At 37.3% G+C, this 27989-nt stretch overlaps 2 protein-coding genes across 3 annotated transcripts in view; one reads left to right on the top strand and one right to left on the bottom strand.

Moving 5' to 3' along the window:
- Nucleotides 1-27902, bottom strand: part of LOC109029880 (cohesin subunit SA-3) — a 39156-nt gene extending 11254 nt beyond the window's left edge. The window contains exons 1-15 of one of the 2 annotated variants that reach the window (XR_011900699.1): nucleotides 27802-27902; nucleotides 25927-25993; nucleotides 24693-24842; nucleotides 23918-24107; nucleotides 23056-23212; nucleotides 21889-22042; nucleotides 20873-21018; nucleotides 18629-18824; nucleotides 17708-17938; nucleotides 13426-13587; nucleotides 12601-12813; nucleotides 11681-11857; nucleotides 10880-11044; nucleotides 9499-9912; nucleotides 6761-8496 (exon numbers count right to left, since the gene is read on the bottom strand). Coding sequence is in view for 1 of the 2 variants with exons in the window: in XM_019040577.2 (XP_018896122.2) it covers nucleotides 8318-8496; nucleotides 9499-9912; nucleotides 10880-11044; nucleotides 11681-11857; nucleotides 12601-12813; nucleotides 13426-13587; nucleotides 17708-17938; nucleotides 18629-18824; nucleotides 20873-21018; nucleotides 21889-22042; nucleotides 23056-23212; nucleotides 23918-24107; nucleotides 24693-24842; nucleotides 25927-25977 (2585 nt within the window). In the remaining variant the exon portion in view is untranslated. The remainder of the gene's footprint in view (nucleotides 1-6760; nucleotides 8497-9498; nucleotides 9913-10879; nucleotides 11045-11680; nucleotides 11858-12600; nucleotides 12814-13425; nucleotides 13588-17707; nucleotides 17939-18628; nucleotides 18825-20872; nucleotides 21019-21888; nucleotides 22043-23055; nucleotides 23213-23917; nucleotides 24108-24692; nucleotides 24843-25926; nucleotides 25994-27801) is intronic. The other variant, XM_019040577.2, reaches the window with a different exon arrangement.
- On the top strand, nucleotides 471-7313 carry LOC140225659 (piggyBac transposable element-derived protein 4-like). The gene has a single exon (XM_072305270.1). The coding sequence runs from the start codon at nucleotides 5346-5348 to the stop codon at nucleotides 7311-7313; it is 1968 nt and encodes a 655-aa protein (XP_072161371.1). The 5' UTR covers nucleotides 471-5345.
- Nucleotides 27903-27989: the final 87 nt, after the last annotated feature.

The following is a 27989-nucleotide window of genomic DNA, read 5'->3' as shown; positions in this document are numbered from 1 at the left end:
GCGCTCTGAAGTCAGACGGATGTTCGATCTCCATCCGAATCCAATGATCGATTTAATATGTTTACAACGTTACCTTATGGAAAAATACGGAAAAGCTACCGATAAAAAGTCTGCTAAGAAGCAAATAAAAGAAAACAAAGCACCCACATGCGAGAAAAAGGATGAAACTGGTACGAAGACGAGCCACGCAACAGACGCGGGAAAAGCAAAGGAGCTCGAAGAGTGGGAATATTGTAAATGTGCGTTCCTTTTTTCAGTATCTTCTCCTTTGAAAGTTATCACTCTTTGTGAGCACCGCCGAACATTATACTCCCTTAAGAAGAAAGCCTTAAAAGGTAAACGTAATATTAAGGGATTAACAGTATATCTAGATGCAACTGGCAGTACAGTAAATAAGATTCCACCGCGTGTAAAAGATATTTATGTTTATTATGTTATGTTATGTTATGTTATTATGTTATATGTTATTTATGTTTATTATGTTTATTCTCTGGTAATTGCTTTCGAACCATTCAAACCTGATGAAAAAGCATCAATAGTATCTTTGTCTGAATTTTACTCCTGCGACCAACATGTGGATAATATAGAGGGCTGGCTAAGAGAATTGAATCGGTATTTCGTTGAGAACGGAAAGAAACCTCTTGCAAAGTATATCATAGTAGACAAAAGTGCCGCTTTGATGCAAGCTTCTTGTCAGGCAATGAACAAAGTTCCTCTGGACGTTTATTTAAAAACCTGTTACAACATAATAACTAGTAATGGTACTGACGAGAAGTTAGAGGCAACAAGAAAGAGGTTATATTTCATAATTCTTTGTCGTTCTCATTTGGGTAAAAATTTTGTGGTAAAAATTTACCACAGCTATCCGTTCAAAACGCAAATGGTGAAGAGTGATTTAAAGATTACTGAATACAAAGAAATACGTAAATTTTTGATGGGAGCTTTAATGCTAATCACTGTTACAGAATCCTATGAAACTATAAAGTGTAATATCCCATAGGTTGGTAACATGTAACAGCGGGGAGGTGTGTCCCTCCGCCAGGGTCAGGCCATGGAGGCGCTCTCTGTCTTCTCTCGAATAAACTCGCTGTGTGATAACATCTTCGCTCCTTCTCATTCTTTTCGTTATAGCAATATCACAACCTAATTGTGTTTTTCTCTTGCCGCTCTCCCTCTAGCCAGGATGCTGGTGGGATCATCACCATCAGTGACGAGATTGACCCTCATTCGACCTCCCGCACCGAGCCAATATCCTTAAGGAAAGTACTCCTTCCTTTTTAAAGTTTTTCTGTTGATTTTTCTCTGTGTATTTGCTTGCGTATTTCATGCAATACACTTTTTTTGAATGTTTGGCTGCCTTTCTTTTTATTTCCGCTCTTAATTTCGAACTGATTCCGGGATGGAAGGAAGCAAGTTGTGTGGCAGTAGGTTCTTATCTTGTTGTTTTTATTTTATTCGATTCGTTTTCTCAACTCTCTAGGTTTTAATTTGACATTCTAATGATATGAAATACTGTAATTAACAAAATGTTAACTTTTCGGTGGTGGCAAAAACGTCAAGAAGTTCAAAATTAATCAAGTAGAAAATTAATATAAGTGAGACTAATGAGAGCTTTCAGAAATTAAAAACACTCTTATGTTTGGCTCCCGTGTTAAAATATCCCAATTTTAGCAAGCCAGATATGTTCATCATCTTGGTATATAGTTCGATAAAAGGGTCCTGCACGGATGCTCTTGCGCAAAAAGAACAGTGGGAAAAAATACGCTCTCTGCTCAGATTAGAACACTTGAATGAAATAGAGAGAGATGAGGTCATAAAATTAGTATACGAGTTTCAGGACGTTTTCTGGTTGGAAGGTGAAGAATTATCTAAAACTAATTTGATGCAATTCACAATTCCCCTACAGCCGGGAACTGCTTTGATAAATTTAACCTTATCACATCCCTGAGACACTTCAGGGCCCGGTAAAGGAAGAAATCCAATGCTTATTAAAAACGGGGGTAATTCAACCAAGTATAATGTTAGTTTGGTCATAAACCACCCTATACCCGTCATAGATGAGTTGTTTGTGCAATTAGGTGATATTGAGTATGTATCTTTGATAGGTCTGGCAAATGCTCTTCTACAAGTAGTAATGGCCCCTGAAGAGAGGCATAAACTTAGCTTTGTGACTAGGAGCGGTAAATTTGAATACACGCGTTGCTGCTTCGGCTTGCGAAATTTTCCTCCCCGGTTTGCTAGATTAATTAATCACGTGTTGTCAAATTTGCACCCAATGCATCGTATTATGTCATATCTCGATGACGGTTTCAGCTACATTAATACAAGGTACCCCCAAAGAAAGTAATGCAGTCTGTTACAAAAGCAGGACTCTCAACAGTGCAGAACGAAATTACCCTGGCATTTTATCAACGACTTTCCACCTGATCATACCTAACCGACAAATCATACCTAACCGACAGATTTATTACTCTCCCAGATTTCAAAGTGTTAATCAACTCCGGAGCAGCACAAGGAGGCTGTCTGTCACCCACCATTTGGATCTTGATCTTTGACGAAATTCTGGCATTACACACAACTCCAGAAATATTAAAACAAGCTTACGCTGATGACAGTCTTTTAATAATCACTGGTACGGACATCACAGAGATACAAAAGACAACAAAAACAGTGACAAAATCAATCAAAACAGCACTCAAAGGAAAAATCTACTAACGGAAGACAACAAGACTGAAGCTCTTTTGATCCATGGTCCCCGAAAAGCGAAGAAAGTTGAACTGACGGTTGGAGAATCCAGTATCAATGCTGCCCCATCTCTGATTTCCCTTGGTTTTAGCCTCACAGGGGGTCTGAGGATGGGACAACACATAAAAGATGTATATACTAGGGCTAAGAGAGTGATAACAAACTTCCGACCCCTACTTCCTAACCTCAAAGGTCCCAATTTTATTCAGCGAATGTTATAATAATATTCTTGGTACTATAATAAACATGGGCGCAAATCCCAAGCCAACCCTCCAAGATTTTTTTCCGAAGATTGGGAAGACAAATCTCCGTTTTTCAAAGACGTTTTCTCAAGGAACAGATTTTTCATGATATTTTGGTGCCTTCATTTGGCACCCCCAACTGCACAAGGTGCTCAGCAGACAAGAAGCCAGAAATTTAAAAGTGTAGTTGATTACCTCAACGTAAAATTCAGAGAACACCGCGTTCCAAGTAAAAAACTATCTCTCGACGAAAGTACCGCTCTTTTCAAGGGAAGAGTTATATTCAAGGTTTATAACAAGGATAAACCAACCAAATGGGGGTTGAAAGTTTATGTTCTTTCTGAGCCAGCAGATGGATACATTTTAGTTATGTTACCCTATTATAGTGCTGAAATGACGAATAGTTTGATTCGTCCAGATTTACCCGCAACGGCCAGGATCGTAGTTCACAGGGTGAAAAAACTTTTAGCGGACCACCCTGGACGAGGGTTTGAGATTTTTGTTGACAGACACTATAACTCGGTGCTGGTAGCTGAAGAGCTCCTAAAAAGAGATGTCTATTTGACTGGAACCATAATGTCAAACCGTATAAATTTACCAAATGAAGTCAAAACCAAATCTTTGAAGAAGCTCAAGAAGGGTGATGTCATTGCATTTAGACGTAGTGATAAATTGTCTGTTCTTGCTTGGAGAGACAAGAGGGTGGTGCAGGAGAGGTGTAGTGAGCGCAGCATAAATAATAAATTCTTACATATATCCGACAACAAGACATTCCTCCTAAAATAGTAGAGTGCAACAATGCAACAAGATGCACCTGCGCATTTGTCCAAACCCAAATTGTAAGAGTCATTCTTGGAAGAACAAGACAAGTCAAACAAAATTAAAAGGTTTGGGTCATAAAAGTGTCAAGGCTAAGTAAGGCAGATTTATCGCACAGGCCTTTGTCGGAGCCCGCTGCGAGAAGGGGACGAGTGTAACGGTTAAGTAAAGGCTAGTAGGCCTAAAAACCAGCAGGACCAACCAGAGCTCAGCATTGGTTATTGAACCAACCAATCAGTGATAGCGTAAGGTACGCAGAGGGCGGCCCCCAAAGGGTTGGCCAGGGATCGATGTGAAGGCTCTAGAGACTCCTGGCACTTGGAAATTTATCTTCAAGACAAACAGTCATACATTCCTTTTTCAGTCCTCCGAGACAACTCACATCTACTTAAAAATAATTCTCTAAACAAACATTCATTCAATTTCTTAGTCCTCTGAGACAAAACACATACCTTCAAGATTTTTTTTTTTTTTTTTTTTTTATGATATTTCATACTCTACCACATCACTAATTTTTGTCTGTGTATTCTATGTCATTGTGTCGATTTGTGTCATTATATTATCATCACACATACATATTGACTTCTTACATACCATCCTCTATCGCCAGGAGGATAGACCTCCTTGGACCACTACAATGAATTAGAACCGTATCTCAAAACTAGATTTAATCCCAAAACCACCACCGCGGCAGTACAAAACAGATCGTTAAAGCAAGGATCATCTTCTGTGCACATCTTTGCTTAAAAAATCGAAGACCTTATTTGCACCCTTAATAACCTTCTGGTGTTACAAAAAAGTGAGCCCTCGAGAGACTTGATCTAAGAACTCAGCGACAAAACAGCGTTAAATGTGTTGAAGAGGGATTGCAACAAGAGGGGGCAAGGATGATGTGAAGCTAGCCTAAACCTTAAAATACAGAAGGGTGTGTTAGGCTGGGGCGCTTTAAAACCAGTTGCCTTCATTGTTTATAACAGGACTGGCTAGTAAAACCTTCCACAAAAAATTGAGAGGCTACTTAAAAAGAAAGTGCTTCTATACAATTCTAGAATATGAAAACTTAAACTGTAAACTTAAACTAAGGTAAAACTGTCTTGTCTTACCTTATGCATGCAATGGTACTATTTCAACTATTACCATTACTGTTAACCCTTTCATTACCACGCCCGAGTATACTCGGGCTACGGAAAGCGCACGCCGTGCACCACGCCCGAGTATTCTCGTTTTCGGATAGTCACTTAGTTTGTCCGCTCTAGCGCCACCATCAGCTCTCCGAATGTTATTTGTAATGAGTGCTATCTAACCAGGAGGATATGAACTACAAATTGAGACCAATCTCGATAGAGTCCGCCAAAATCGGTCCTCACAAATCACATGTGAAGCGCATGGGGAATTCCAGTTCGAGGTTAGAGTCCAATTCGTGTATGTGCTTCTGTTTACATCGTGGTATTTTCTATTAAATTGTGCGAATTTTATATCAAATCTCGTCAAAAGTTTTATGCTGAATTCGTACTGTGTTATGTCATCCATTTTACCAAGATGAACGTGCTGAGTGACTCTCAAATCGCAGAAATAGTAACTCAAATTGAGAGCGAGGAGGAGAGTGAAAATGAAACAGCTGACATTATTAGTGATGAGGACTCCGACGATGACATTCCTCTCGCAAATTTAATTAATAATGTAAGTGATACTACTCCTCCCCCAGTGCAGAATATTGCTGAGAATATTCAAAACATAGAAGCTCAATGTGAACCTTCAACTTTTGTCTTCGACCTGCAATCTTTACAGTGGAAAACTTGTGGACATTTCAAGGCAAAACCAGTGCCTTTTTCTGAACTTAATGTTGGTTATCAATCGAACCTAACCAAGGACAGCCAGGAAATAGACTTTTTCAAAGAAATCATATCTCCTGATACTGTGGAAAAAGTGGCAGAAGAAACAAACAGTTTTTGTGACTTCCAGGTTTGGGATAAAATTAGAGCGCATGCAGGGGCGCATGCCTGTAATTTGTTTATAGTCGTAAATAATTTGGTGCATATCAAATTAGAGACTCTAGAAGACAAATTTACTTCAGCCCCCCGAATAACTGTGCTACAGCTACAGACGAGTAAGTCCGTCAAAGGCACTCATCACGGTGATCTTATTTTGACAGAAGACGGCGACTTCGTTGGTGAGACCGGTGTTCTCGGAAGGGTTACGGAGTGCTCCGCAGTCAATCTATGGAAGAACTTAAATGCGAGTGAACTCTACCTTTTCTTTGCTGTATGGTTTTTACAAGCTGTACATGGGCTCAATAATATGTCAGAGGGTTGGTCAACAAAGTCAACTTTACAGGTTCCTATCTTTTCAAAACTAATGTCGCGGAACAGATTTTTTGCCATTCTTCGATTCTTGCATTTTTCTTCGAATGTAAATCAGCCTGCTGGTGACAGGATGTATAAAATTCGTTGTGTGTATGATCATGTCAGACATAAGTTTAAGACACTCTTTGAGCCTTCTCAAAATACTTGTATTGATGAGAGTTTGCTTCTTTTTAAAGGGAGACTTTCATTCAAACAAAATATCAAAACTGAGCGAGCGCGTTTCGGTATAAAGTTTTATAAATTTTGTGAAAGCTCCAGTGGTTATATTGTTGATTTCTTTATGTATCTAGGAGCAAAGACTGAGTCTAACAAAGATGAATATAAAATTGGGAAGTCTGGTGCTGTAGTGATGACATTAATGCAACCTTATTTAGATAAAGGCTATTATTTGTTTGTTGACAATTTTTACACGAGTCCAACACTTTGTAAGGTCCTAAAACTAAAAGGAACCAATCTATGTGGGACAGTCCGACTAAATAGAAAAGGTATGCCTAGCTTTCCAAAATTAGAAAAAGGAGAAATGCAAGCCAAATGTACTGATGATATGATGGTAGTAAAATATATGGATAGAAGAGAAGTGCATGTCCTTACATCTATCGACAACTTCAGTATGGACGTTGTTTCCAAGAAAAGGAAAAGAGAAGAGGTGATGAAACCTACTTGTATTGTAAACTATAATAAGAATATGGGAGCAGTAGACAAGACAGATATGTTGTTAAGCAGTATTGAAAGTGTACGTAAAACTGTAAAATGGTACAAGAAGGTATTTTTCCATCTCTTAGATTTAGCGATTCTCAATGCCTATGTCTTATATAAGTCTGTCACTAAAAAGAAGATAAGTCTTCATCAATTTAGATTAAATCTTATTGATCAATTAATTGCAGAGCATAAAGTAGATAATGTAAGCCAGAAGGGAGGGAAAAAGCTAACATCTCTTCCAATCAGATTAACCGAGAAACATTTTCCATCCCAAATCCCACCTACCGATAAGAAAAAAAGTCCTACAAGGCAATGTCATGTATGCTCAAATACACAACTCATAGCAAAAAAAAGGAAAGAAAGTAGATATGAATGCAAGGACTGTAAAGTAACTTTATGCATTGAACCCTGCTTTCAAACATATCATAGTCTTGCAAGGTACTGAATTCCCTTTAATTTTACTTTGAATTAGCTGAATTATTCTTTCTTATATATGTTACCATATTCTCAATTTTTATTATATTATTTTTTCTTTTGGCACAGATGTTTTGTTTATTTGATAGCTGTACAGTATCCACTTGTTATACCTTTAAAATTTTATATTTCCTTGGCAAAAAGTATGACTTGAGTTAATTTTATGTAAATTTTTTGAATTTTTCAAGTTTGACAAGCTTTAAAATAAAATTGAGCCAAATTAAAAAAAAAATTGCATTCATTTTTTCACAATCAATATATTAAAGTATATCCTGTCAAAATTTCAAGTCAATTGGGCAATTAGGGAAGGAACGACAGAAGAAAAACCAAATGGTCTACGTGAGCACTGTTTTTCCTTCCCTATCCTGGCGTGAGGGGTGCGCGCGCCGGACTCCTACCCCGGTAATGAAAGGGTTAATATTAGATTATGACTCTTTCTAAAACTGTAAAAGAATTTTACATGTATGATAGCCGAGGGAGTCTTGAGTACCAGAATTGTTAACGCATTAACTGCCGCGGTTTGCCTTGTTGTAGCTGCGGTTGCAGCAAGTTGACGGGCACGAAAAACTTGCAAGAATGATAGATATCGCTCTGAGGTAGCTGTAGCGTCATTTCTCAGATGCGGGTGTAAAGTTCACATGTGCTCTCTCCACTCAACAGTGATGATTTGAGAACGGCTTCCGCAAGTGCCGGTTCCAAGGTACCAGCAAGGCAGTTAACATGTTAAAATAAATATATGAAATAAAAATCCTGTAATACTCAGGATTATAACAAAAATCGCATAAGTTCCTATGAGTGAACTGATGAATTTTTCTATCGCAACCTGTTCTTTTGATATCCAATAAATCAAGTTTCTATTGTATCCGGAAACCTAATAGGTACATCAAAATAATGAATATAGAGCCTATTTCAAAAAATTTGGCACTTACAATGGTAGATACAATGATACATAACAGGAACAGAGGAAATACTCACAGATCATCAGAGGCTTTAAAATCCAAGAAACAAAGAGCTATTTTCAAGCATCGCAAGAATTCAGGCGATAGATTACCATTGATAATCCTGTCCATAGCATCGATATGGAAATGGTAGAATCCAAGGCTGATCTGAATGTCGTCTTTTGCTACTTTCTTTGCTAATTCAGCAAACACAGCCTAGAAATATGTTTTAAATTTAATGATAAATGAAGATTATTCAACTCAAAATTTTAGTAAAAATATATTTCTGTAGCTCACATTTCTATTAGTGATTAACGACTGATGTGTTTTTTCAAGATCCAGTTTCATTGCACTGAAAACTGAGAAATTTTGTGCAATCTTTTTCTTCTTATAGTGAGAGTGGCACTGCATAGTTGGGTAAACTTGTTGAAAGAAATTTATTCTTTGCTATTTTCCAACCCAGCAAGTTACTTGATATCCACTATTGGAGATGCATTTTAAAAATCCACACTTTAACAAAATTGGCAACAGTTAAGACATTTTTCAATTTTTTTAACTTGAAAAATATTTATGTTTTTTTACTACATACACAAAAATATAAAAATGTTCTTTGAAATTAGAATCTTCAAATTGTTTTGGAAAGATTAACTTCCTCATATTTCAACTTTCAGATTTTGTTTAGTGTAAATTGGTTAAAGAAGCAGCATGAATACAACGTAAATTTTTTGTTTTAACGTAACAATACATGAGTCTTCTTTATTTGTGATTCTCCAAGAGAAAAAAGATCTCACTTGCACGAAGACAAAGTATTCCAGAGAGGTTTTTGGTCAAAATTGTCCTGAGCGCAGCAGCTGAATTGACTAATGTTCACGGACAAGAATGAGTTGAAGGGTGTGAGGTTGCGTTTCAATACAAAATGTTCGAGTCTTAAGAGAAACCAGATCAAAAATGATAGTTTTCTCTCAAAACTAAATTTTTCAACAGCAAGTTTCAAACCTTGAAACTCTGGTTGAACTCTGGTTTTGTTTGAAATTTTCAGGTATTTTTTTTTTGCCAACATGTTTGGCAGAATATTCCTATGACTTGTCTTAATTTTAGTTTTTCGGCAGTGAGGTCCATTCTCCCCTTCGACAATCACAAATAATTTTGAATTACTCTTGATTTCGAATTTCTTCCTGTCATCTGAAAATCGAGGGAGGCTCCTCTATGGTTCCTCACCTTTGCATTATTCAGGAGCTTCAGAGAAGTTGAACGTCTAAAAATCGTGATTAAGAATCGCAACAAACATTCAAAGAAAATTTCAGGTTTCTCTTTCTGATTGAAGAGAACGGCTAGGGTTGCTATTAAAGCCTTCTGGAAAACTGAATTTTCCGCTTGTTCAACTGCAACATCTAGCAGGCCGAAGAGCATACGAAAGGATACTAATCCAGGAATCAAAAGACACTCTGAAAACTCTGTCCACAATTCCGCCATCATATTTGTTGTGGTGTCATCTTGGAAGGGTACCATGTGTTTTTTGATGAAGTGAAGGAGAGAGAGATCCATATTCTTTCTTGTTTCTTGGTCAACTAGTTCTTCGAGCAATTTCTTTTCGGAGAGCAGTTTCATGATGCGGAAACTAGAGGTGAAAGACTGCAAGAGAGAAATAATGAGATAGTAAGATTCAGCTTTGAACAAAATCTTTTACAGCCTTGATATGTAACAATCCTTGAATTAGGGACACTTTGCAAGTATTTCGCTTTCAAAACTAATGATTGACATCTTTTGCTGGCATTTTAACCAAAACTATCAACAAATTTTTAAAAAAACGGCTCTCCCTCTGATTTCTGCCTAACATCTTACAGTGTTAAACTCACTCCCTCCCCTAGTCATGCCAGACCAGACCCTCTCCTCCTTTCTAAAGCATATTGTAATTTAAAAATGGCCCCTGAGCGACATGTTAATACATCATTTCCACACATAAAAATTGAGAGACGAATCGTAATTTTTTTAGTTACAAACTTTTTGATGGGTGCCTGAACTCTAAGCGCTAAGGACTGAAAATGAAGGAAATTTTAAGGAAAATAACAGCAAGCCGGACCTAAGATGATGCTTTCAAACAGAGGAAAAACATATTTTCATTGTCAAGCACCAAAAGTTACAAAAATTGATAAGAAAGTTGAACTTGTCAACTGTCAAAATTTTTTGTTTCCCCAAAGGAGGAATGTACCTCCATTCCAAAGTAGCAAATTGGTAGCTATTCGCACAATTTTTTTCTTCACTCGAGAATGACAGGTTGATATCTGTTCAAATTTTACTGATTTCTGATGGTGATTCATGGAAAAATCTGTGAAATTTTCGATAATAATGTCAAACAGTATCAAAGTAAAAATAAAAACTGAAAGGGAATGAGGCGATGTTGAAAGTAGTTATGTTCCCTCTTTCAGAAAACAACGAATTGTACACAAATCTAGAGCACTCAAGTAGCACTGTTTCTAGTGCTCATACAGAGCCCATAAATGTGATTTTTCTATCAGGAAAGAGCAGAAACGGCATTAAAGCTGTTGAAGTCATGAAGAGACTCTTCAAACTTAGGTGACTGCTGTGTGAATAAACTTACCGATACAAAATAGACAAATGGATTTGAGGTGCACCGGTAGCGCATGCATTTAGGGAAGTACTGGAGACACACTGCCACGCAATGCTTCACTAACTCTTCATTGTCTTTTTCCTCTATAGCAGATTTTACATGGTTGACCATCATTTCAAGACAAAGCTCAATCACCTAGTAAAAAAATGAATACGTTCACAAGTTGACTGACAGAAAGCAGATAGGATACACCTGATGATTTCTATTATATTCTTCGAAAGACTCAACTTCATCAAAAACAGTGAACAATTATTCAGCCTGGATCAAACTTTGAGTCTACGCAGCTTGACGTGCAACTTATCAGTTGCGCTGGTACTTTTGAGATTTTAGATACTTGTATTGTTACATTCTAACCTTCGAAAATTTTGAAGGAAGAGACTATTTTTCCTGTAAAATTATTACGATAGAATCTTATCCCCTTGAGTCTTTGCAAGCTTCACAACATTTAGAAAAAGAGTACTTAATCAAAACAATTTAGAAATTCTAAAATCACTGAGGTGCAAAAATTTCGAGGAAACCAGTGCGACACTTGACCAAAGAGAGTAAAACGGCCACTCAGAGATACACTGGAACTGGTCCTTTTTGTAGTGTAGAAAACAATATTGATCCTCTAGATTGATTTAGAGTGTCAATTTCAGCCAAATTTACTGAAACAGTCTACTATTACAGTCTGTCAAAATTACTGAATCAGTCAAGAAAATACAGAGAGAAAAATGAACTAAAGGAGCAAATTATTGATAAAATGATGAATCCTGGTTAAAATGTACAGACCTCGTGCCAAATGGTTATTTCGCTCAAAGTCTCTGGTCCTGAATTGAATATTTGACAAAAATAGGTGACAAAAATCTCACAACCTCTAAAAGTTGTCAGAGGTATTTTGAAATAAGGATGCAAGTAAAATAATTTTCTTTGGATGGATGTCAGTTCTTCATAGTAAGCTGCAGAGCCCTGAAACCAAATTCAAACAATAGCCACGTTAATACTTCGAGTGAGTGGGAAAAACAAAAATCTTAAAACAAGGTAACACTTAAAAACCCAGTCGACACCAAAAGTGCTGATATTATTGTCAGGAGTTTCATTGGAGTCAAATAAATATTTAAGTCCTTGCCATCCAAGGACTCGCTAAATGCAAACTTTCACTTCCATGATCGGTGAATAGTGACCACTTTTCACCATTAGCAGGGATAGATTTCTGAGATCGCAGATGCATTCCAGCAGGGAGCGGAGATATAATTGTAAGGCTATGAGATTCCTCTCTGATTGAATAAAAGCATTGCCTTGGGAAGGCATTGTATATTTGAAAATGTTTCAATGTAGACAAGATCCAATTAAAAATTTACAACTTGATTGATCAAAGATTATTTACAAAATATTTTGTTATTCCAAAATTTTTTGTGCCTAAAATTTCTTCGCAATTTTTCCTGGCTATGAATAAAAAGAAGAGGCGACAAGAGTCAAATAATAGCTCAAGGTTCTCTCGGAAAGATTTGAATGATTTTCTACAAGTCTGGTGTGGCCATGTTAATACGATGATGGAGGAAAGACTCCTAGAGAAGATGCTTGATTGGGTTCTTCTTGAGAAAGAACAAAGATTTTTAAGAAACCTATACTGAAAAAGAGCAAATTTTGGTTTGCGTCACCTCCAAGCAAGGCACAACAAGATCTATTTAAATCTTAATCAGATTACTTACCAGCTGCGATTCCCAAAATTCGAATGTCTTCTCAAGCTCTTGGACAAGACTATCGATTAAAGCGTTGGTTTTAGCATTGAACGCAATCCTATTTTCTTCTTTAGTACATTTTTTGCTCAATGTATGTAAGGCTTTCACACAATTTTCACACACACTGGGCTCCGTTGAATTACTGAAGACGTGGATTATATTCATCAGGAGATTCTCCAAATCCTGAAATGCATCAAAATCAATGGGATTTAAATAAAATGATTATTAAACAGAAAGGCTCAGACCACCTGTACCAGGTTTTTCCCCGGTTATTTTGGGTTGGACATGATCTAGGACCAAAACCTTAGACTTGTTAAAGTTGAAAGCTTAGACTATATTTCTATCCTATCAACAAGACCCTGCCAGGCTCCTTAACTACTCAATTTGGAATTCTTAAATTGATTACTCAGGAATACACCTTTTAATCCAGGCCTCTGTGTCAATTTAGTGTTATTCCTGTGTCAATTTAGTGTTTTTCCTGTGTCAATTGAGAGTGCTTTTCCTGCACCACTTTATTCAGTCTGTCCTTCAGCGTTAGTGGTCAATATTTTGGACAGAGATCTGCCTGTTCGCCAATTTTTTACGAGCCGAAAAAGTGTTTCCACAAAAAGTGATGACTTCTCTTTTAAAGTCATCAGGTTTTACGGTCAACCAGTGGGAAGAAAATCTTAAAATGGTAGTGAGAGGAATTTTTTGACTGTTTAATTTCAAAGCTACTTGGAACAAATTTTCATCCAAAATGCTAGTCTGCACTTTTCTATTAACCTATCCGTCCATTTTTAGTAAATATTTTACCTCATTATTGAACGGCAAGTCATTGCCACATTGGAGGAATTGGCATATGCCCAGCATGTACTGTAAAGTAACTTTGTCATCTCTGTGCGTGGAAATGATCGAGCCAAGGCACTTCAAAACTTCATCGGTTACTTTGACAGCAAAATTCCTGTCGTCATTTTCCTGAGACAAAGGACCAATGAGATGTTAATGGTAAATAGTAGGGCTGTGGGAATGTGGTTTTTTTTTATATCGAATCGAATTGAATCAAATATTTTGAAAAAGTTTCGAATTGAATCAAATTGAATAATTTGAAAAAGTTTCTATTTCGAATCAAATCTAATATTTTTAGTTTGTATCTATTTTTGACCAAAACCAACCTCTGTGTTGGTCAAAGTAAAAATCGAATAAATAATTTTTTTTCTTTCTAACATTCAAATTTTGAATAAAGAAATGACTACTACAGATAAAAAGATCAAGAATTGATCAATTCATTTAATTATCAAATGGTTTTGCATACTTTTTGATTTGCTGGGGAAAGAAAAGAAGGAAGAGAAAATTGTTTCTTTTAATTGAGGACGAGCGATAGATTGTACTGTCGCGGAGCTGTAAAACTGCTGCTTACTGTCCGGAAATCCATTTTATTCAGTTTTACTTCACATCAATGCTGATCTTGCAAAGACAGTCCAGCAACATTGTAAAGACCGGGGTGCCGCGCGGGGCGGAGGAGGATAAGTTACAGAGTCAGTACATTCGCCCATTTGTACGCAAGTTTGATGATCTATTTGGTGGAACTCGAGTGGCGCAAAATTTTTAATTGACCCGTCTAATGTGAGTGCCGTGCGCTGAATGAACCAATAAAACGTTGGCCTTTGTTTACCTCACCTCAAAACAAGTAGTTTGAACTGCGCGCCTGTTCGATTTCTTCCTAGTACATCATCTATGTAGCCGAAAGTACCAATATTCCGTCTTTTTGTCATGGGAACGGAGTTCCCCATGATATTACAATCGTTCCGTTGCTTTCGCAATGGGATTCCCTATACCTCTGCGACCTTGAGCGTTTCGCCCAGTCTCCGATTTTTGGTTGATTTTCCGATGTATCAAAAACCGTTGTATTTTTTAGCCAATCATGTCTCTACGTCAAGTTGTGTTGATTTCTAAAATTCGCTTTCAGCGAGTTTTTTTCCACCTTGAGATGTCGTGTCTGACTGGTAAATCTGCGCAGAACCACGAAGTTCCGTTTTTAGGCAAATTCTTTTTTTTGGGAGGTTTTCATTGGCTATTTTTCGCCATCAGTTTTCTGTTCGTTGGTGCAAAAGATCGCCTACCTCGTTGCTCTTGAGAAGCCGCCATTATCCCACCTCAAATTTTAAACATAGATGTAAAGAAATAATAACCATCGTACAAGGTGGAAAATTGCTCTGGAGGACCCGTTACGGATATATGAGCCAAAATCAGAACTCGATTGATGGATTTAATCCATGAATACAGAAATATTGCCTCAGCTTACTGCCGCGATCGCATATGCATACTGAGATGAACCTTGTGACACATGACCGCATAGGTAAACAATGTCTCACAGAGTAATGCGCTTGATCCATTTGTCTCTTATCACGCCAGTGGCCGAACCGTTGAAATCTCAAGGACGTCTTTTGTGAAGCCCCGCTCAGCGTCCGAGATCACTTAACTGTTCTCATTTTCTCCACCAACACCCGTCCGGCGAGATAGCTCAATTAGCTAAGCCACTGTTCTGACTCTGGGAGAGCGTCACTTTTTGTGCGAGCGGGGGTTCGAATCTCGTAGGGGACAGCTAATTTTTACTGGTTGTATTGAATGTTTTAGACCAATAATCTAACAATAATTAATACTTGGCAACTTAGGAAGCACATAGGTCCCTTATGATGCGTATTTGGGCATATGTGTAGAGTAAAAATATCATACGTAGGGTGTCCCAAAAGTACCGGGACTGGTTCTGTAACTTCAAAAGTAAGATAGATGCAGACATGATTTTGGTCTCATTTTAAAGATCAACTCAATACCTATCGATTAAAACCAAGATCAGCTCAATCGAATAAAAATTGACCGAGTTATGACAATTTGAAATTAGTGAGGAAAGTTTACCCCTACGGTTTTTAGGAAGATTTTTCGCTTACCAGGATTCAAAAAGTTAATATTCGTATCCACTTTCCTCCGAATCTTCCATAACTTCCTTTTGCTTTTCAAAGTACCGTCCATCAAACCGGATGCACTTTTTCATGCGCTCTTGCCACTTATCCAACATTGTTTTCCTGAATTCTTCCTCTGGGATGGAGTTGAAGAAGTTTTGAATTGCATTCTGGATTTTTGTCTTCGATACGAATCTTCGTCCGCGAAGCTCCTTTTTAAGCGCAGGAAACATCCAAAAATCACATGGAGCCAAGTCAGGGCTATAAGGGGGATGAGGGATTGTTTCAACTCCATTTTTACTCATAAATTCACGTGTTAAGCTCGATGTGTGAGGCCGCGCATTGTCTTGATGGAGTATCCACGAAGCTTTCAAGTCCGACCGTTTCCGGGAAATGTGCATTCTCAACTCCTTTAGTACTTTGCAATAATACGCACTGTCAACTGTTGTGTTTGATGGTACAAAATGTTGATAAATGACACCTCGAAAATAAAAAAACACAATAAGCATCACTTTATCGGCCGACTTTTCGATTTACGGCGATGAAGAATCTTCCTGAAAAACCGTAGGCGTAAACTTTCCTCGCTGATTTCAAATTGCCATAACTCGGTCAATTTTTATCCGATTGAGCTGATCTTGGTTTTAATCGATAGGTATTAAGTTGATCTTTAAAATGAAATCAAGATCATGTCTGTATCTATCTTACTTTCGAAGTTACAGAACAAGTCCCGGTGCTTTTGGGACACCTTATGTACACTTTACGCCGAAAAAGCGAACCTGAAACTTAAATGCGTTAACTTCCGAAAACCATATATAATCCAACGAAAATAAATAATTGGTACATAACAGCTTTCTTGTATGCAAAGAAAATAATTAAAAATGTTAAAAAAGAGATGTCAACACAAAATTACATAGCCCCTTCAATTCAGAAGATACTACAAACGAACTGTACCTTAACATTTTCATATCCCAGAAGCTAACGTTCCCATGACGAATATTGCTATCGCTAGCGATTGCAAAATCCAACTTGTTTTTTTTTAGATATTCTAAGTTATGTCAATGTTGTGGAATAATCCAATTATTCGAGGTTTCTAAGTTCGAGTTCGGATCGAATATCGAAAAAATAATTCAAACTCAAATATTCGATATTTTCCAATATTCGCACGGCTCTAGTAAATAGGGTCTGATGAATTTATGATATACTAACTACTTTGCTACAATTTGAGGATTCACAAGCTAAACTTAAGGTGATTCGATGGACGCCATATTTTGTGTCAGGACGGCATGCGATATATCGCATCAATTGGTTCCATTTTTTCAGCTACTCGTCATTTTTCTCCAATTTTGAGATCGCAATTCTGTTGTCAGGAGACTAAAGCACTCACTTACCAATTTTAACAAAGAAATTCAACGTAATAAAGGCGTGGTTTTTTTAGAGAGAAAACATAGCATTCGATACTGATATCGAAACTGCACTCGAATGCGATATTTCCTCTCTAAAAAAACCACGCCTTTATTACGTTGAATTTCTTTGTTAAAATTGGTAAGTGAGTGCTTCAGTCTCCTGACAACAGAATTGCGATCTCAAAATTGGAGAAAAATGACGAGTAGCTGAAAAAGTGGAACCAATTGATGCGATATATCGCACGCCATTCTGACACAAAATATGGCGTCCATCAAATCACCTTAATTAGATAAGTATTTAAGTTTTGTTTTTTTGTGATTTATCGTTAAGTAATTAAGAATAATACTACTTCTGTTCACCACTCTGAAAATTCCTATCACGTCAGCAGCCGTACTTATTTTGAGTTATGCAATAAAGGGAATTTAAATGCAGTTTTTAGCTCTGAAGATGAGACTTGAGTACCTATTCGAATGAAGGTTTGTATTCCCTCTTTGTCAATACATGAAACAGTTCTGCTAAAACAACCCCAATCTCACCAAAGCACTGCAAATTTGTGCAATATTGACACTGATGATCTCCGTTCTTCTTTACTTCATGAAAACCCAATTAATCCAGATGCAATGTAATGGCCTACAGTTGAATGCTACAGCCGAGCAGTTCTGCAGGCAATCTTCCACTTCATTTGAGCACTGAGGGGTATAGATAAAAAAAGATCGAAAGAAATCATAACGCACCTCATCTTCATTATCCTTTCCTGATGATCGGAAGGAAGTAGGTTCATAGGCTTCATGCGCGATGGCTTTCAGAAAAGACGCCGTGAAGTGCTTGAAAGACGGCGTTTCGTTGTCTCGTTTGAAAATCTCGACCAGTGCATCAACATCGAAAATTTCTTCAGAGATTTCAAAGAAAGAATTCACGAAAATACGCAGAGACTCTATCAGCTCATGGTCCGAAAGACGAGTTTCCTGCAAAAAATAAGTTGGTACTTTATTACCTAAGGTACTTAGTAAGTACTACTTACATTAAATAGAAATGTAGATCTAAAATTTAAAGGTTCAGTAAATACTGAATTGCATGGGCAGTTGATGCACGAATACATAATATTATATATATTTGAATAGGTTGCTGATGAACTGAACATTTGTTATCATTTGAGAGGAGAATAATTGTCCTTGATTCTTTTCACCCTTAGGGGGTTTTCCCATATTTCATGGAAGTACATTTGCCAAGGATCCATCGGAGCCATCCCCTTTAACGAGGAGGTCCTCTCATCCATAGGAAGGGGGGAGGGGGGCCTTAGCCAAATCCAGCAATGTCTGGATGTTTTTGGTCTTACCCCCTGAGGTTGATCCATTTGATTAGGAAAGACTCTCCGCCAAATTTCAGTAAAATCGGATGATCTTTACCCTTACTGGTAGAAAGTTCTTTCTGTTGAAACACAATTTTTTTTTTCTTTTTTCTGGTAAAACTGGTAAAACTAAAATGTGATCTTAATACAAAAGAAACGGTGTTACAGACTGGCAAGACTCGTGACTGCTAGTCTACAATTAGTAGAAAATCAATTGATAATTATGCTAATTAAAGAAAAAACTGAGAACAGATTGGAATATGAATAAAAAAGAGAAGAAACATTGGGGGTCAGGGTTTTTGCTTACGGGTAATAAGGGGTCACTTATCAAGACTTTCTCAGCAAAACGAGCGAGAGAGATAACAGTAGTTTCGGGACTGTTATTTTTTCTTAGAGTCTCAAGAATGAACTTGGCCGTAACTTGGGCAACAGCTTTGTTTTTGTGAAATATGTTGCTATAAAGGTCATTAAGGCGAATTTCTTCTGCGACAGAGGGGTAATTTCTGAAAATAAAGGAACACAGATCAAACCAATGGTTTATGCAAATACAAGTAAAATATAAGACGGATAGCCATGTGCTGTACAGGTTTACAAACTACAAAATTACATTTTCCGTAGCTTTTCAGCCACTCACAACCGAAAAATAGCTATACAGCACATGGCTATTTGTCTTATCTTTTACATATACTTGATTGGTGCTGTTAACCAAATCGTGTTCGGTGAAGTTCAGATAAATGTGTAGGCGGTCTTCATTCAAAGAATAGCCTGATAAATTGGATCACCAAAACATAGACACAGTGAAAAGTAGAATCGCCACATGAATAACAGGCTGCATAGTTACCCCAGCGTTAAAGAACAAGAGTGAAGAAACATTGAGAGAGAGTCGACGATGTTTTTTAGGAAACTTATTTTGTATAAAGCATGAGCACAATGAAGAATTTGCGCAAAAAAATTTTATTGCTGTATTTGAGTGCTTAATGAGTTGCGCTTGCAGAACTTCTCACCATTTTTATCTCCTATGAGAGATTGTAGAAAAAAAGATTTAAAATTTGGAGAAAGTCTATCTCTCAGTGCGTCATCAGACAGCATTTCCCATTTAAACACATTTACTCAAGTAGAATAGGTGATTTGGTCCCTCTGATGATTGTTCATTTTAGAAACCAAGGAGATTCTCATACTCAGTTTACTCAGCGGTTTCTTCTTAAACATGAGCCACAAACTTTCTAACACTTGTTGCTTCTCCATTGATATCACAAAAAATTTAAAGATCATATCTTGATTTATGAATAAAACGTGTCATTTATTTGAAGAATGATGGCTTTACTGTGACACCTATACAAAACTTTACGGTGAGTGCCTTTTTCCCTTCACCAAACTTTTTTACACTTCGGCTGAGGGATACGAGAATATGTTCAGTCAGATTTTCACCTTCGACCAACACTTAACGACCAACACGTCAACTTCTCGTTGAGAAAGAAGTAAATATCTTATGGTTTGAGGCCAGCTCTTTCAGGGTGGCATTTTTGTGTAATCTATCGTTTTAAAGGTGGAACAAGAACTAAGAAGTGAGGAACTGAGTTCTTGTTCGCCATTGAGATCGGTGCTTATTCAGTGAACCTGTTTGTAGGGCGAACTGTTACAGCTTGCCTCACCTGGTGCTGACAGCTCATCTCTCAAATATTATTCTAAGTGTATCTCTCATGCTTATTTGGTGTTTGCACATGACACCATTTCTAATAAAATTTTTTTAGAATGTCACTATGCTACCTAAGTCCTCACTTTGTATAAGACGCAGAAATGCCTTCTCTAGACATTTTTTCACTACTTTTGACTATTAGCTGGAACTAAAAAAGATTCTTGAGGTAGAAAGCATGAGGAGTTGAAATTTATGAAAATAGGAGACTTGTAAATAAAGAGAAAGTTTTGATGGCCAAAGAGAAGCAACTTCTTCAATAATTTTCTTTGTTTGATGGATAAGCAATTTTCCCACCACTGCCAACTATTTTACGAGGAAATATTCTGTTAGGAGAAGAAAAAAGAGGCACATATAACACTAAATTACGGTGAAAAATTTAATTTTGGTAATTTCGGCCATTAAAACTCAATAATTGAAAATTTTTTGGTTAAATTCACCATTTTATGGAATGATAAAATTTAATAGAGTCCACGCTTAGTAAGATTACACATTATTAGACTGCAACAGAAGATCCACGATCTTGCTTGTTGCATTTACTTTATACATAAAAGTGACATCAGACGATCTCCTGTTGCAATCTAGAGGTGCATAATTTTATTTGGCGTGGACTCTCATAGAAGTTTACTGAACATGATAGAGTCCGTGCCAAAGTCACTTGACTTTTAAAGAGCAACAGAAGGTTTGGCGACTTCAGTAAACCAAGATGTCATTATGCAACAGTTAAGATGCCTGAATTCTTGTCTTGCTCAACATGTTGGCGAACATGCTTGATCTGAATTCTGACCTCAGCAAGAAAATATTGGTCAAAACACCTAAAATTTCATAATTGAGAAATAATTCTTCGTATTCACTTACTTGAAGATAAGAATCAAACATTCCGTTGCTAAACAAATTTCATCAGGGCTCTCAACTGTAAGCTGCCAATTGAGGACTCGAATTTCTCTTTCAGCAAAAGCTTGGATATCTTCAGACTCTGGCCTCTCAAAGACCGTCTTCGACATCTGTAAAAATAAAGGAGAACAAAATGAAAACTAAAAATGCAAGCGCGCTTCTTTCACAATTTCCCCTCTAGAATATTTAACACTCATGCTAATCTGTCACACCCTAGGGATGTTGAGTGCATCCTTAATAGAGTTAAGTGTTAAATTAGGACTTAAAGCAAACCATTAAAAACCTATTGCAAAACTCGAAAGAAACTCTTGAAAGGATTTCTCCTGAAAAATAGGCATGGAAAAAAAGTTTACATTGACATTTTTCTTAATTTTCAGAACTGATTGTTCATGCTAAACGCTAAATAAAGTGAGATAAATGCAACAAAAAAAATAAAGAATGTACGTAAAATTATTACATAAATTAACAAAAATAAAGTGATCAAAAACTTAAAAAGTGGAATCTGGTATTTTCGCGTGATAGAATCGAAAAGGGTATCTTGGGTCACAAGTCTTGACAGTCTTTTAAGAATTCAATGTCCCTAAGATTTTGATTTCTCTAACTTTTATTGACAGTCAATGCTACTGAAAATGATTGTTTCATAACTGAAAAAAAAAAAAAAAACACCTGAGCAGACCCTTGATTTTTTAAAGAGATTATGCCTCTTAAAATTTTAATGAATAGAGCACTGGCAAAATTTTTTTAGGGAACTCACTTTTTTTAAACAGGTTCAAAGTTACTCACTCTTGATTCAATCAAAATTTGAACGGTGAAAATATATTTATAGGGAGTGAATTAAAAGCATGTATGTAAGTAAAAAAAAAGCTCAAGTGGATTTTTTGTACTTAATAAATAAGAACCAGAATTTTTTGTAACTAGTTCAGAGTTGAGTAATTACCAAGTTTGATACATGTAGGAAACCAGCGAAATTGAAAATTTACCTCTAGACATAGAATTCTGATCCTTTTAGTTTTGGAGAAAGCACTCCATGAAATGTAGCGAAAGTAAAGAGGTTGTAAGATCATTTCAGGGTACTTAGACATCCAATTCTTCAAAGCTGATAGCGCTTTCATTTTGATACCAAATTCAACATCCCTAAAAAAGACAAGAAATAAAAAAATTAACTTTTGCTGGATCGATGGCTGACATTGGACTTTTAAAAATAGTTTGCGTTTATTTTGAGGTGATTGGCCTAGTAAAGTAAAACTTGCAGGTAGCCGAACGCATCTGGACTAGCCAAATTCTCTAATATAAGCTGGCCCTGATAAAAGCAGGATTCAATGGTTTTCAGTCAAAACGAGAGAAAATATTAGGTTTTTAAAGGGCCAACCGTTTATTCTCTAAAAGGTAAGCATAACTGTGCCCTCCTTTCTCCCGCAGGAACTGAATAATTTTAAAATGCTCCCATCTTTAACCGGTTAGATATTATGTTACATGCCTGATTGGGTATGCTCAGACCTTAAATCAACTAAGATCTTTTCTTTCTCCCCGGACTTACTTAGAAGCTTGGCAAATTTTAAATCATATTTTTACTGATGAGGCACTGTTGAGGAATCGATTTGTGTGCTGCCAAATAACGGAATGGTAGTTCTGTTGTTTTGATTCCTTGGAATAACCACTGACTATAAAAAAGTGTAGGTTATGAAACTTGCCTAGAATTTTGGGAGAAAATTCTGCTCACATCGGTTGGCAACGCAATTAATGGGGGTTCCAATTTAAGCGGTTTTGATACATCATCACCATCGAACAGATAATGGTAGCAGGTTACCATATTTATCATTTGTCAACTGATTAATTTCCTTCAGTAATGCAAGCAAGTCTCAGAGTGAAAGTTGACACAGAACAAAAAACTGTTATCATTCTTGTTTACAGAAAGGTCTAGCATTTTTGTTTCTGAAAATTCCATATTGAAATAAAAAAAATTCAGCACCAAACAGAAAGATGAAAATCTTTTAATTCATCTTCAGGTGAATTAGGAGATTTTGATCTTTCTATTTGATCTTTGAGGAGACTTGGTAACAGAGCAAATTGAAACTTATGTTTTTCTAGTTCTACCACAGACCCACACTTTAAAAATCAGTATAAAAAGGACTTCATGTGAAAATTACTTGTAAGCAAGGTGAAAACAAGCCTTCAACAGAGTTTGGAAGATTCTCAAAGCTATCCCACCCGGAGGTGTAGTTTCTTGGTCTTCATCATCTCCTTCAAGTTCAGGATTACCGAGCTCGTCGTGCGCAACAATCATGGCATCCATAATTTTAAGACCTGTAAGGGAAATGAGAAGAGAAACATGTTTGAGCTAAAGGCATTGGAAAAAAAATTCATCCAACTAGAAAACTATTATGTGGCTCGACTGAGCCAGTGCAATGTGCCCTAACTTTGTACTGGTGAGGTGAGGGGTGGCAAAGAGCACCAACACAAAAATATAAGAGCAGAGACTATACCCTGGCGAAAAAAGATGTAAAGCCGCCTGAGGCCTGGGCTCCAAGAGGTACGAACCTTGACTGAATACTGAGTAGGGGGCTGATTATTGAAATTGATAGACAAAGAAGACAAACTGAAAATAAAGCGAGAATTTTAAGAGAATATTCCTTATAGTCTAAATTGAACCAGATCCGGAAACCAAACTTTGAAGTTGAAGAAGCTAGAACCGAAATCTTTGGATCGCAGGAACCAGATCCCATACTGATTCAAAAATGTCTTTTAGTTCATAGCCAAGATCCCAGGTATTGGTTTGCTGTCTTTAAAAATTATTCATTCTCTTAAGTCAAGGCCATTTGTACATTTTTTTGACATTTTCTTCTCATTGAACATTTTGGACTTCATACCATCACAAGTTATTGCGAGTGTGGAGAGAGGATGAAGTATTTTTGGAATGTTCATAGCGGAGAGAGGTGAAAAAAATTTCTCAAAAATTGATACAGACCTAAAAAAACGAAAATAACAAAATAAGGTAGATAAATACTTTACCAAAAATGGCTGATGCATAACGACTACATTTCTCGTTACGCTCCATCAATTTATTAGTGATGATTGTGACAGTATCCCAAAAATTTGCATCTTGCAAGAGTTCAATGGGAATATCTTTGAAACAAAGAATGAGAAAGATCTCCAGACGGGCGCTGAAGTGTCTATCTAGGATTGGACAGTTTTTTTCAGCCTACGAAAAGACAAGAGGTAGATATATAAAATACTGATAACAGGAAATCAGCGTCCAATAATGGAAGAAACTGAAGAGGTGATTTGGTGATATATAATACTTCCAAAGCTATTCACGGTAAAGAGCTGTGGTTCTTTTTTTTATTTTTAACCTTGAGTTATTTCTTAAGGATTTTTTGGGACAGAGTTCTCTTTGTAAAAAACCCTTTAGAATAGAGCTCTTTATGAGGGTTCCCTTACAGTGGCACCATTCACATGATCCCTCTTGATTGTAAAAAGAACAGGCCTTCGGTCAACATATTCAGGGAAAAGGCAAGAGAAATATTTTGGCAGTTTCACATTATCTCATAGTAGGGCTCTTGAATTTCCAAATGCTTCAAGACTTTCTTGTGAAAAAATTCAAAGAATTCTCGGCACATGTTAGTCTCAGATTTCTTCATTAACATTAGCGGTTTTCATATCTTTAATGGAGGACTTTCTAAAATTGCTGTTTTAAAAAGTAGGTAGGCAGTTTCATTCCACGCAATATTTTAAATTGAGACAAAAAATACCTAAAAAAGAAACAATAAGAATGTTTGCAACTTACAGCAGGCAATTCTGACTGAAGAGAAATCAATGTTTCAGAGACGGTATTATTAAATGCTATTCTGGCACAACAAAACATAAGTTCATAAAAAGAATTTCGGCATCTCTGAGGATCGGTCGAGTGAGAATCTCTCCAATTATTTGCTAGAGTCTAAAAAAAAGCACAAAACAGAAAATAGGTAGAGAGTTTGGTCACTGACATAATCTACATATGATGAGAGAGAGTTATGATTACTAAATGCTAATTGTAAATAATTTAAACACTAAAACTACACCCATCTGTGTTGTTTACTTCCACTCAAGCATAATGGGAAGTTCCTTAATCTTCATTAAAGTAAAGGAAAGAATATTTATGGCCAGATCTGTGAAAAAAGACCCAATTTTCCAGGAGAAAATGTTTCTTGCAGACTTTTAAACCGCAAATGCCTAAAACCTGGGACATTTTGCCTAGGAGCTTTAGGACTACCTAATATCTCCTTTAATTTTTGAGATTTTAGGGTCAAACTTTCCCCAAAATTTCCCGATTTTTTTCCTTCATGCAATTACAGAAAGTTGGGGGAAATTTTCTACCAGAAGATAAGGTTCCTTTTTACAGATCCGCTCACATTTCTGGCTTATTTGATCGCCAAAAGCAACTCCAGAGAAAATGATACGACTGTTATATTAGATTATGTCTGTAAGCATTAATGGACATTATGAGCTAGCTCTTGAAAACACTTTAAAATACTACCTGTATCTTCTGTCAAATTCACATGGAAGATCGACAAAATGTGCCTTGTTACCAAAAGCTCTCTGTATTAAATATATTAATTTTCATACAGATGAGCAAGCACTACAAAGATGCTTCATTCTTGATTTTAACATCAAAAGACACCAAAGATATTATTTTTATATTAAAAGACAGACAATCAGAAGTTTCAAACATAACTTTGCTGCACAAATGCAACCTTGCAACCCTATTTCAATATCTAACGTGACACTTTGATGCACGACCTTTAAAAATTCTATTTAAAGTACTTAAAAGGCTAATTGTGCTCAAAACAAATTTTTTGATTTTCCTATTTCCGATTGTAAAGATTACTTTTTTTTTTGGTCGTCAACTTCATAGGAGAAGTTTTTTAGGATTGGGCCAGGGTGGCTGCCGCTACCTAGAATTACTTGATCAGTCAACGTATCAGAGTCTTGCTGATCTGTTGAAATTGATTGATAAAACCACAAAAATCTATGACACATACCGAAACACGACAGGAGCCCTCAACCAAGTCTGCATAAATGCCTTGCTCCATGACAAAGTCACTGGACCTGAAAGAGATCATACTGATGAAAAAAAAGTTTGTGGGAGAACTTCTCGTGAAAGGACAGTCAGAACTCTCAAAACACCTTTGACAGATAATTGTTAAGGGGTACAAAGGGTTATATGGGCGTTAGAAGAGCTGTCATGTTTCGGGTTACCAGAAATTCTAAGAACCCTGAACTGCTAGGCCATATTAGTGAGTACCTTTTACTTGATGAAGGGTGATCCCTGATCCATGATCATATTAACCAACATTCACCTTCACTACATACATTTTGAAAAATATATAAGTTTTTCAATACGTTCATGTAATGCACCCAGCTCTCACAAAAATACAGGTGTGTACAGTCTCTTTCTATAGGGGCACCCACTGGCGAACTAGACGCACGTCTTGAGTGGCGAGTAGCCTTTCGGCCGTGTTCGGGTATTTCTGTAGCCAATCAGGTTACAACTCGCTGCCCGTAATTCACTCGAAGTGGGATCGGATCCTACTTTTCAGGTCAAGAAGCGCGTGCAGCGAGGTGTGGCCCTTTAAGCTTTTCTTTGGTGCATAACTGTTTCCTCAACAGAACGCAATTCCTACCTAAGATTGATAACTTCTCCTTAAAATAAAATATGTGTGTACATATCATTATGCCTTGCAGGGTGCTGTGGTTTTCAACCGATGAGAGGAACAATGAAGCAATGTTACAACTCTGAAAAAATGATTGTTGTTGTAACCTACTGTTGCAGTATGAAAAAGCTATAACCGCTGCTACGCTACTGTCCGCTTCGCTTATTGCATATTGATACCCTAGCAAAAATATTACCTTACGGTGAGCTAACCATCACCTTGCAGCAAGGTATCAGCCTTGCCACCCTCTTCAAGTCCTATCCGAGCTGTCGCTGGGTCAGTTCGTGGAACTTAACGACTGGGAATAATTGTGCATGGCAACGTTGGAGACGAAAATCAAACCCAACACGGGGTATTTTCCAATGCTGTGTCGCCTTTTTCGCACCCTGCGTCTGGATTTGGGTCTACAGTGTTGTCATACGGTTTTATTCCCGGTCGTCGAGTTCCTTGAACTGGCTCAGCGGGGGCTCGGAGAGGATGGCAAGGCCGATACCTTGCCGCAAGGTGATGGTTAGCTCACCGCAAGGTAATATTTACACTAGGGTATGGAAGACAAGCAGTGGCTCTGTCCAAAGTCATAGGATGTGTAAAACCTTTGTGAACTCAATCTCTCTTCTCTCCTGTTGACATTGAGATGGTTGAGATCGTACCATATTAGAATTGGGTAAAGCCTTAATGGTGAAATCTAACTTCCATTTCGTTTCTTTCGATTTCAATAGAACTTGTATGAGAAAAGCTGGCAGTTGTTGACTTCCAGTGTCTAGCGCAGAGGACAGTTTCAGCAATATATCCGCAGAGGTTGGTACAAATTTCAGGGGTCTAGGCACAGCAGCAACAGTGCAGCGCTATCGCTCTTGGTCAATCCTCGACTGCTACTGGTCAGCAACATTGCAGTTGCCTGCGAACGGAAAGTAACAACTGCCAACGTACCTCTCGCAAGACCTGGAGTGAATGAAGAAATACTAGCTCGCAATAAATCAAAGTGCGCCTGGTATTTAGTCTGAGCACCCGAGAGATTTGCACAAAAACTTGTCTAAGATGTGTTAATCAAGTTTCCGTGCAACTTTTCATCTTCTAAGTGCAGTCTACGACCGTAGGTGGCCAGGCCGTGGGAATGTTGTTCGACGTCATGCGAGAGATGGGATGATAAATTTGATTGAACTGAGCTAAGTACAAAGCAAACTAGAGAAACAGTCTACCCACCTTCCTTAGCAGCGAGCACAAAATCAATGTAGATCAAATTCAACCAACGTGGACGTGATGAGAAAGGAAAGTGCCGTAAAAAAAATTTGAAAATAAGACGGTAAGATAAGACCGGCGAAGAATCAAGAAGGATTGCGGAAATGGCGGAAAAACGCGGGAGTTTCGATAAGTTCGAACTGGGAACTAGA

Source organism: Bemisia tabaci, chromosome 10 (assembly GCF_918797505.1).
Source record: "Bemisia tabaci chromosome 10, PGI_BMITA_v3".
Taxonomy (NCBI): domain Eukaryota; kingdom Metazoa; phylum Arthropoda; class Insecta; order Hemiptera; family Aleyrodidae; genus Bemisia; species Bemisia tabaci.
This window is presented reverse-complemented; position numbering and strand designations above follow the sequence as displayed.

What these genes read in the sequence shown, in the direction of transcription:
- LOC140225659 (XM_072305270.1), top strand. Translation starts at nt 5,346, where the DNA reads ATGAACGTGCTGAGTGACTCTCAAATCGCAGAAATAGTAACTCAAATT.